At 40.6% G+C, this 11,638-nt stretch overlaps 1 protein-coding gene across 1 annotated transcript; it reads right to left on the reverse strand.

Moving 5' to 3' along the window:
• Positions 1 to 284: 284 nt before the first annotated feature.
• ARPC5 (actin related protein 2/3 complex subunit 5) lies at positions 285 to 10,341 on the reverse strand. Its single transcript, XM_063134662.1, has 4 exons — positions 10,096 to 10,341; positions 5,811 to 5,882; positions 3,135 to 3,311; positions 285 to 1,994 (listed from the first exon to the last, which is right to left on the reverse strand). The coding sequence occupies exons 1-4, from the start codon at positions 10,237 to 10,239 to the stop codon at positions 1,932 to 1,934; spliced, it is 456 nt and encodes a 151-aa protein (XP_062990732.1). The 5' UTR covers positions 10,240 to 10,341; the 3' UTR covers positions 285 to 1,931.
• Between the last annotated feature and the right edge of the window lie 1,297 nt (positions 10,342 to 11,638).

Here is an 11,638-nt window from a genome sequence, read left to right on the forward strand (position 1 = left end):
ATGTTAAATGGAAAAGCCTGGCTTTGTCCCAATCCCCTTTGGAGAGCTTTATAGTAACTACTAAAATAGCTTAGTTTTTCTATTTTGCAACTCTGGGAACATTTTTAATCTATCCTTAATTCCTTACTCACATAATAATATAAGGGCAAGCTCATGAAAATTGTGCTTCTTTTTGTTCTCTGTAATCTTAACACTGTGATTCTCTGTTCTTAAATGCTTATTAAGTACCATCTCCCATCCAAGTGTGGGTTAATAGCAAACAAAACAACACTTTGAAATGCAAGTACATATTTAACAATGACCATTTTATTTTTTTGATTTCTCATTTTACAAAAAAAAGCAGGTATAAAAAATGAGCAAGAGTTTCATAATTCCATCCCGGTTTTGCAGTACAAAACTGGCATTAAGTATAAATCAAACACACTGGTCAGCTTTGCTCCTAACTCATTCACATTCAAGCTGTTTCCAGGTCTGGAATGGGTTACATCCTCTGGACTCAAGGAAGTCCCACTTTTATAAACACATTTTTTCTTGGTCAATAATTTCTCCTTGAATATAACATTAGGAGCACAGATAAATATCTTTTAGGTCCCAGAATCTGAACACTGATAAAGGAATTTCTGCATCTTTAGGTGGAACTATACATTAGATTTGATAAAGGCTAACACCCAAATTGGCACCCCTGTGTTACATTCCCCCACCTCTCCCATCTAATGTGTAGAATCCTTTGTTCCATGTCATGATATCACATATTTTCATGCCAGCAGCAGGCGATGATGTGGGGATGGAGGCACAGGCACATATGACATCAGGACGTAGGGAAAGAGATCCTACAAGTTTAGGAGATAGGGGAGAAATTGAGCGATGTCGGCAGGAGTCCCACATCAAAAGCAACGTGTAGTTCTGCCCTAATAGCAGTGTACACTTACTAGGTTATCAAGAGACAACTGCTATGCTGAGTTCCAAAACAACAACAACCCTCCCGTTCTTTTCCTTTTATGGCTCTTCACAGAAACAGTGACATTTTAACCTCATAGATTTATCATGTAATAATTTGCAAGAAAAATTGTGAAATTTACTTATGTAAAACATTAACACAGCAATAATCAAACTGTCTTTCAACAGACCCTTCTTGACAGCTATAAGTTTCAGAAGTTAACTAGAAAATGTGAGTTCCAGTTTCTATTATCCATAAGCTGCTTGAATCTCAACGCATTTACATGGAATGCTGCCTGACCAGCTAAAGAATTAAAAACATTGACCTCAATCCCCACCATCTGCTCAGGTGTGGCCAAAAAAAGGGGAAATAAGGCTGTTTCTTGTCAGGATTTTCTGAAAATGCAAATCATCCTATGCAAAACCTTGTACATGTCACTGAAATGCTTTACAAATACCAAATGCTCTTTGTAGAAATAAAATTGCACTTTTATAATTAGCCAACACTTAACCAAAATGTCTGATATGCATACTATGCCACAGATATGAAAAAGCAAGAAGGCAAGCTGAGAGATAGATCCGGTTTACATGCTGCCTACTATGGCTTGTTTAAGTCATGTACGCTGTGGTGCGGGCCAGGCAGGTTTTGAATATTCAAGCTGCGGCTTTTCATGTCATCCGAACCCAAGTGGTGGGGGCTGTTCTAGGGTTATGCAAGGGTTGTTTAATCTTCACGTAACCCTCACTACCTGGGTCTGCACGATAGAACAAGCCATGTTATGTGTGTGCCATGCCCACCGCGGCTTGTGCATTCAAAATGGTGGCTGGCTCGCACTGCAAAGCCCTGCAAATTAATTAACCCACAGTGGCTTAGCGTTACATGCAAACCGGCCTAAAGATAGATGCTACCCACAGGGCAGTGATGGCATTTGGTTGTTTTGGTCTTTGTACCAGCATTTCCCACATCTATGGCAGAAGGGCACTTTTTGCTGGACTTAAACTGTTTTTCTGGCAGTTAAGACACGAACAATGGAACCTACACCTCCAGCAGCAAGAGCCTGCGAACAGAAGATGAGAAACAGGAAGTTAATGCAATGATTAGACAAACCACATTAAAGCAATCAAAGGCAAATATAATTATATTTACATCTATCAGTATTTTCATGCAGAGATTACAAAGAAAATGAAATCAGGGTCAGCACTCTGAACTAGGGACGCATTATCCATCTCATTGCAGCAGTGGGGGAGGGGCTCTCACAAACTCTAGCTTGCGTTATGACACAAATCAAGAGCAGAAACATGTTCTCGCTTATTTCCTTAGCTAAATCTCTTAATGTATATTAATTTGTCTTAATTCAGTGTGCAAGTTATCACTAGTTCTGATGAAGGCAAGTACTATTTCTGTGGCATGTAACCATACTAAATAAGTAAAATGCATTCCTTGTTATTTTGCTTTGCTGACGATCACATGACATAGATGGGCATCTTATTTTTCTCTAGGTACTGCTACATCTATCCAAGTTATCACTACAGTCCACAGAAAGATAAATCTTAAAATAGGTAGAGTATTCCTACGAAGTGTGTAAGAACATACAAAAGGCTATAAGGCATTCGAGCTCTGAAAACAGATGCTTTCTAAGAGGTGTATTGGCTTTTCAAATATGCATATATCTCACTTTATTTCTCATCACTTTATTACTTAACATCTGTTGACTGGATGTGTGAATAAACTCCATGAATTTTTTTTTAATTTGAGATGACGTATCAGGTGACTTGGATGTTCCAACTACCTATAATGCTAAGATCTGTGAGGGCTCATTCACACATGCAAGTCATCACTTGATCTTGCAATCATTGTCAAGTGTGAATCAGCTCTAGGTAAACACACTGGGCCCTGCTGGTTTCCAGCAGTTGAATGTGAGTAGAAGCCTCTGTGCGATCAGGAACCCTACTTTATCAGGGTTCCTGACTGTGCAGACGCTTCTACTTTCATTCAAGCAAACAAGTATAGAACCTCCTTTCAAACCGCTCCCCTCAACTCAGGAAGGTCAGGGGGTGAGTGGGGCTTCAGTGTGTATCCATGTCCCCTCCCCATTTACAGTTGTCACATGAGCAAGCTGAACACCTGCGTAGGACTTACAACAACCCAGTAAAGAAGTTCAGGAGGTGCAATAATCAGAGTGAAGGGCTTAACATACCTTTTCATGCCATTGCAGTAAGACAGCACTGCTGTTGTCGGAAGGGCTCTCAAAACCCTTGTAGATATATTTCATTAATAGATCAACTCCATTCTTATCCAAAGACTGTACTGCCTTTTCAATATCATTGGCTTTGAAAGAGATGAGAACCTTCAAGACAATGCTTTCTGCACGATCCTAGAGACAGATTGAAAGTGTCATAAACAGATAAGGAACTATGAACACTAACATGCATCTCGATCCAAAGGGTTAGACTTCAATACTATGTGCACTAACTTTGGAAGTAAGTCCCACTGAATTCAGTCGGTTTACTTCTGAATAAACATCCAGTGGGGTTGGTCCATTATTATAATATACTGTGGAAGTTCAACAAACATTGTTGCAGAAATAAATTTAATTTAGAATCCATACATGACTGTATGAATATTTCTATTAGAGTTAAAACGCCAAAAAATTAGCTAGCTTGCAGATGGTAATTTTCCAAATAGGTAAAATTAAATAAAAGTTATTGCTGTTTCCTACACAGTTCCTTGCCTTCTTATTCACCAAGCCCTTTTCTCTGCTTGCAGAACCCAAACCAATCTGTAAGGTCTGGACCCTTACTTCTTACTTCATTTTTTATTTTGACAAAAACAGTCTAACACGTTTACATTAGAATGATTTGGATGTAATACTAAACTATGACGTGCTTCCCTCTCCTCCAACAGAGTCATAAGGAGATTAGGAGTTTTGACTCTGTTTTCAACTAGCTGCAGTTTATTATGTCTGAACCTAAAACTGTGGTTAATCTTAACTGTAGCTTAGGGAAAGAAGCCAACTTCATAAACCATGATTTGAAGCTCTTTCTCCCTCATAATTAATAATTAAGACTAACTACAGTTTGTCTAGATTTGGACATAGTTTTTAAACTAACCACAGTTTATCATTAAGTAAAAACTTCTAATCTCCTCCTTGCAGTTGTACTAGATTGCGGGGGCGAGGGGAGCCCCAAGGCTTTTTCACTAAACTATAGTATGTATGAAGCCAATGAGTAGGATTAAAAGCAGGACAAGCTTTATTTAGAGCCACAGAATAAGCAAATAAGATTAAAATGAATTCTGCTTTTATACTCCATTCTTCTCTTATGTTGTCCAAAATAAATGTATTTTTGTTGCCTGTCAAAGACTGCAAGAACAGGAGCATTTTCAGGCAATCTACGAGGATACAATACATGGTTTGTGGGCTGTGTTCAACTTCTTGTGTTATAAAGTGTGCAGACTTGCATTATAAGAGCATATTGCATGCACTTAAGTATAGTCACGATTACAGCCTGTTTACAAAAATAAGTCCCACTGAACTCAGGGGAGCTTACTTCAAATAAGCAAATATGTTTAGGATCAGGATGTTTATCTAGGGAACATTCATAGTGCCATAACTATTGGAGAAGTTATTTAATCAAATAGCATCAGCTAAACAAAATAAAAATGAGGAACTGATTTGCAAGAAATGCAGGTTGCTTACCTGTAACCGTAGTTCTTCGAGTAACCATCTGTGCATTCACACATATGGGCTCTATGTCTGCTTCCGAAACAAGCTCTACACAGGCGCAGAGCCCATATGTGTAATTCACAGAGACCATGAAGAAGAATAAAACCTTTGTATATCCAACTGGGTACACATACTTATCATATAGATAACCTCCTTTATTGCACTTTAATATGGCTGTTTAGAACAGATTTGATTTAATGTGTCATTATTACAGGTGTTACATATGTTGCAAAGCAATTTTCATAACCCCAAATATTGGTTTGGGTCCAGACATAGTCATACTTAGAACTAGACACATTGAAATCAATGGTGCATAACTTGTGTCTTTTATTTCAATGGGACCACTCCAAGCATGACTAAGCCTGGACCCAATCCATTGGCAGAAGCCTTTGTCTCAAAGTGGTGAGGGGTTTTGTTTTTTGTTCTTCTCAAGAAAACTCATGTAATTCCAGAAAAACAATTGATATTTTATTAAATTAACTTAAGCCAGAAATTCACCTGCAGGAGTGTCAACATCAGAAAAATCATGATCCAATTCCCACATTCCAGTTCAGTTTCCACATTTAGCCATTAGGAAGTATGCTTTTAAAATATTAATAATGTGAACATATGGTCTAATGCAGCCTTACCCAACCTGGCACCTCCCAAATGTTTTGGACTACAACTCCCAGCTTTCCTGACCATTGACCATGATCACCGGGGATGAGGGGAACTCAAAATATCTGAAGGGCACCAGGTTGGGGATGGTTGGCCTAACATCACTGAAGAGCATAAACCCCCATTATTCAATTTTTTAAAAAGCAATGCTCAGACAACTGCTTCCTAAAAGGACTTATGTGCATAGTTAAAAGAGCAGAATTACATTTAGAGTTCTCAGCTTTCTACTGGAATCTGTGCATGATCTCTGCTCATGATGAAAGATTTTTAAAATATTATTCTCATTTTTAATAATCAAATGTGTGCAAATCCAAGTTAAAGTACACTTATTAAATACTAAATCTCTTAGGTTACTGGTAGTGTTTATTCTTAGAATTATTGCTGAGAAGCAGTAATTCAATAACATGTTCTTTGGATGTAGTTAAAACATTTTGAAAAGCAGGAACATGCTTCAATTACTATTATTATATGGCATAATATTTTGCCAGGTACCTTTACAGCTTGACTCTTGGTGTTGATTGGAGGATTCTTCAGAGCTGCCTGTAATGCAGCCATCATGTTCCCTGTAAAGAGCAGTTAAGGACAACAAAATCTTCCCAGGTATTAGAATTCATAATATAGCAATAATTATACATCACATTTCATATAATGCTATAATAGAAGGAATTGGAAAGGCTGCCAACTTGCTACCAGGCCATTTAAGGTTTTGGTATTAACCTATAAGACCCTAAACAACCTGGGACCAGGATATCGAAGAGATTGCTTTTTCCCAGACAGATGAGCCCAGCCATTTCAATTATCATCAGAGACCATCCTGGTTGTACCACATACAACACATTTGGCGACAATCAGGAAGCTGGCCTTTCTGTGGTGGACTCCACTTCTAGAATATCCTCCCTGCCATAACTGAAACATGTGCTTACACTGATGCAGTTCAGGTGCATATTAAAATACTTTTATTCACCTTAGCATTTGATTATCTGTGATGCCTTTTATTCTGATTTCTCTTTTTTTCCTGATGGCCATTGGTTAGGTTTTAGTTATATCATATATTTATATTTGTATAGCATGGTTCTATTGCTGTACACCACCTGAATGTGTTTTACTGACAGGCAGTACAGAAATATTTTAAACAATAAAAGTATTCAAAATGCTTCAGATACATTAACAGCAATCCTTACTATAACACTGTAAAGGTAGGTCAGTATTATTTCATGCTCTGAAGAGCTCAGGGTGGGGGTTTACTTTCCCCAGGGGGTCTGAGGCTGTGAGAACAATAGCTTACCTAAGGCTATTTTGCAGATTTGTAGCTGAAGTAAGATTTGAACTGGGGAGTTTCTGGCTCATACCTCACTCTTTCCCACTATGCATTGCTGGGATAGAACAGTGTCCTAAAAGTGATATCAAACAACTACCATGCTCAGTTAAGTTCACCCATGAAGAAGGGAACAACTATCAGCACACTACTAGGATGTAGAAACAAAGGAGCAGGCCTTAAATTTTGGCTTCCTTCAACCACTGCAAATTTACAATTGGTTTTCAATTAATTAAAACCCAATAAGCCAATGGTATGTATTACATGAGCTGAAAAAATATTTTAAATCAGTTTCTAAACATATGAAGCTTGCAGGCTTAGGAGTTTATTATTTATTTATTGCATTTATATCCTGCCTTTTTTCCTCCAAGGAACCCAAGGCGGCATACATAATCCTCCTCTCCATTTTATCCTCACAACAACAACCCTGTGAGGTGGGTTGGGCTGAGAGTGTGTGACTGGCCCAAAGTCACCCAGTGGGTTTCCATGGCTGAGTGGGGACTAGAACCCGGATCTCCCAACTCCCAGTCCAACACCTTAGCCACTACACCACAGTCTTCATAAACATATGAAGCTTGCAGGCTTAGGAGTTTAATACTTATTATTGCCTTTACTCATAGCACCTTAGGACTCAGCCACACGCTGTGAAATTTTAGTGATATGATTAAAAAGAGCTATCTTTAATAAGAAAGAAAAGCAACACCACATAAGTGATACAGGAAATTCAGACAGCACGTTGACAGTACAGAGTACAATTAACTTGTAAAAGGGATTTCCTCTTCCTTATTTTGTCTTCATTACTTTCTGAAGTCGATTTAAATGAACCAGTCTCCTTGTAAGAACTGGTCTGAAATGACTGCTAACACTAACTCTTGTTGGAGTTCATTCAGAATAGGTAGCACTATGGTCAGAGAGCTTTAGTCTCAAATAAGTGTGGTTAGGATTTCAATATGGAACTGAATACTAGTTGCACCATCACTGATTAGCTGCATTTATTTCCATAAAAGGAAAGCCCCCAGAGAACTCATGTACTTCCTCTATTCCTTCTCTCTGATAGGAGGAAGTTATAGAGCTATCTTGTTCTATGACTTCTTCCTCCTGTTTCATTAGATCTGACACTGTCCAAGGCATGCATTAGGCCTGTGTAAGCAAGCTAGGAGAAAACACGTGTATAAATGTTGATGTGCAATACTGCCATCATATGACTTCAGACTTGGACATTCACAATACGCTATATTAATTATATTTCCCTCTTCAGATACTGTGGAAGCTTATTGGAGAAGTTATTTAATCGAAACAGAAAATCTATCCTATAGAGACATAGAAAATCTATCCTATAGAGACAAATGAGCTGTCCAAACTAAACATTTTAAAAATGATTAATCTCCTGGTTTTCATCAGTAATTAATCAAACATCATCATGACATAAGCTGTTTTTGAAGAGTTGGTCAGTAGGTCTACTCTAAGCATATCTAAATCTGAATCCAACACACAATCAAGGGAAAAGATCCACAGTGCAATCCTGTACATGTCTACTCAAAAGTAAGCCTCATTCAAGTTCAGTGGGGTTTCCTCTTAGGAAACTGGATATATGTCTGTGGCCTTAACTACACAGACATCAATTTCACCCCTGGGAAAATGGATAAAGTAATTTTAAGATTATTGGCTTAAGAAATGTGTATAGGTAGTTCCCAACAGTACCAGCAACCATGAAGCCCTTCCACATGGGAAAGTTCCTAATTAAAATTTGATCAAATATCCACAATATTAACCTGCCTACAATCAACAAGATTAACTGATTAATCAAAATAGCATGTCATTCTAGAAAGAATACCAGTTCTACCTTTTGCCCTACCCACTGTGAAGAAAGAGGGCAATTAATCCTGGGGTAGATGAAGGAGCAAGGAAAAGTGTTTCTCTTGTTCACTCATGTCCACCCTCTTCAGCCACTATTTTGTACTTGGCTCTGGTTGTTGGACCTTAGGGTTCGAGTAAAAACAATAAAATATATCTCTCGAGTCTAAAATATGACCATCCCTGTTATGGAGTCTATAGGAACAGCAGGTACCTTTTCATATTCAACCCAAGTTTCAAAGACTGTGTGGCTTACAATCGTCTGTCATCAATTCTTCTTTATCAGGCTGAAGCATAAACCCAGATCTTATGACCTGCAGCTATGGGGATAAGCCTGGAAACACCCCACCCCATGTATATTTTAAACTTTGTAAGGCCGCCTTGAGGCCCAGCATTGGGCAAAAGGCGGGATACAAATAAATATAATAATAATAATTTAATACTTTATCCTCCATTCTCAATCCCTATCTGCAAAGCATCTGTATATGTTGTGGGTAACACATACAAATGTCATCCTTAACAGTTGGGCTATAACATATTTTACAAACATGCAGCTAAAACCTGGAAATTATTTATGTGCTCCTCTTATTGACCGCAATATTGTCTAGCATGCTTTTAGTCTGTCATGCATATTTATTTACATTATATCCCACCAAATTCAATGGGATATATATATATATATATATATATATATGATTAATGTTTAATTCCTTGCTCTAGAACTTTACTGTAAGTCCCACCAGCAACCAGTGAGGCCTTCTTCAAAATAAACATGTATAGGATTAGGCTGCAATCCTAAGAACATAGGAAGCTGCCTTACGTTGGTCCATCTAGCCTAGTATTGTTGACACTGATTGGCAGCGGCTCTCCAGGGTTTCAGGTGGGATTTCTTTCCTTGCACCACCTGGAGAAGCCGGGGTTCAAACTTGGGAGCTTCTGTATCCAAAGCATGTGCTCTATCACACTGAGCTATGACCCTTCCAAGCCTAAGCATGCAAATTATATAATAGTAATAAGATAAACATGTGTATAGAGCTTTCTGATGTATCTGTTGTTTATTCGTTCAATTAACCCTCACAGCAACCCCGAAAGGTAGGCCAGGTTTACCTCCCACTCGTGATATAGATGGGAGGGGCGCAGAGGCCGATCAACAATGGCTACCTAGGGAGTTGACGGTAAAAATAAGCCTCCGTGTATTTTACTCGGGGGCCTACTTCCGAGTAAACATCGGCTGTAGAAAAGCTCCAAGACATCCATACTGTCAGTACTGGGAAGGGAAACGCAGCTATACTTCAGGGCCGCAATGCTGTCTCCGCCATCCTTTCGCTCGCCACGGACGAGATGCGAGTCGGAAGGATGAGGGAGCGAAGGGCCACCAAGAAGTAGCCGGACTACAGGAACCGGGAGTTGGGCGGCGGCGGCGGCGGAGAGAAGGTGCCTGTCACAGGGCGTGGGCGTGGGGGGAGGCAGGAGAACAAGACCGGGGAGGAAACTCACGAGCTCGTCCCTCAGGAGCCTCCATGGAAAGGGGGGGGGGAGGTAGGGAGGAGGGAGGCGCAACCCGGCCGGCCGGCCTGTGCTGAGGGAAACGGAGGGCGCAGAAGGATATTGCCTTATGCACGAGTCCACCTCGCCCTCGTCGGGGCCGACCTGGCCATCGCCACCGTCCTCTTCGTCCACGAACTTGTTCTCGTCGTACTCATCCACGTCCACCCGACGGAAGCGGGCGGAGGACACCGTGTGCTTCGCCATCGCCTCAAGACAGTCCAAGGAAGGCGGCGGCGGCACCAGCAGCAGCAGCTGACACCCACCCTTCAAGGCGGCGGCCGGCCTGCCTGTCTGCCTCGCGTCAGGAGGGAGGGAGGGAGGGAAGGAGGAAGCAGTGGAAGAGCAGCAGCCGCGGCCGCCCAAGCCGGCACCACGCATGCGCACGCGGCGAGCGGTTGGCTTCGCGTCTGCGCACGGCCCAAAATACGTTACTGAATTATGCAGATAGATATATACATATACAACTCCATATTTAAAAAGGGAGAGAAGAGTGATTATATCAGACTAGGCTCACACCTTTTCCAACCTCTGCACATTTTTAATTTTATTAATTTTAATCTTTTTTTAGCGATGACGTCACGCACGCGCACCACTCCTTCAAAAGCGCTTTGTTATGGTTTAAAAGCGCCTGCGCACAACAGCCGCTCCCGAGGGCAGTTTGGTAGCTTTTCCTACGCATGCGCAACGAGCTAGGTGGTGGAAGGTAATCCGGTCGGCGTTAAATTAAAGCTTGTTGACTGACACGTGATCTCTGACCGGTTCGCCTAGAAAGTGTTAAAGGGGAGGGGCTGGTCTCCCATGTGCTATAGAAAGGAGAAAGACGTCTTTGCGGCCTTAAAGGGCAGGTCGGAATGAGTGGGCGGTAGGCGGGGCCTGGCGTGGAGCTCGTGCTGATTGACAGCTTCTAGATAGGGCTGCTCAAATCAAAGGGCTGCCTTGTGTTAGTTAGCTGATAAGTGTTACGTAGCTGGAGTTGTTCAAACAGTGTTTGTGGCTCTGGTAAGAAGCATAGGGAGGAAAAATCCTTTTTAATGCTTTTCTTGGAGACGCCCTTTGACTACAATCTTTCCTCTAGAAAACAAATTACAACAAAAACAAGTGATCATTTTAAGGGTCCTGATAAGCTGCTCAATTTTTTTGGGGGGGTGGTGGGATAGTGTGGTGTAGTGGCTAAAGTGTCGGACTGTGAGTCGGGAGATCTGGGTTCTAGTCCCCACTTGGCCATGGAAACCCACTGGGTGACTCTGGGCCAGTCACAGACTCTCAGCCCAACCTACCTCACAGGGTTGTTGTGAGGATAAAATGGAGAGGAGGAAGAGGATTCCTTGGAGGAAAAAAGGTGGGATATAAATGCAATAATATATATTACAGATTTTGAGCCTTGTTTCGGAATAGGTTTTTTTCCCCTTATTTAGATTTTTATTGCACCCCATCTCAAAGGCTATAGAGTGGGCAAGTAATGTAAAAAACAGCAACCAACATACATTAAATTTAAATGCTCCATCAAATCAACAACAAAGAGTTTTGCACACCTTAAAAGACTAAGGATGAAATCCTATGTGTGTTTAAACAAACAAAAAAACAGTCCTACATCTCCCAGCAT

The sequence above is a fragment of the Elgaria multicarinata genome, chromosome 1 (genome assembly GCF_023053635.1).
Source record: "Elgaria multicarinata webbii isolate HBS135686 ecotype San Diego chromosome 1, rElgMul1.1.pri, whole genome shotgun sequence".
Classification (NCBI taxonomy): Eukaryota; Metazoa; Chordata; class Lepidosauria; order Squamata; family Anguidae; genus Elgaria; species Elgaria multicarinata.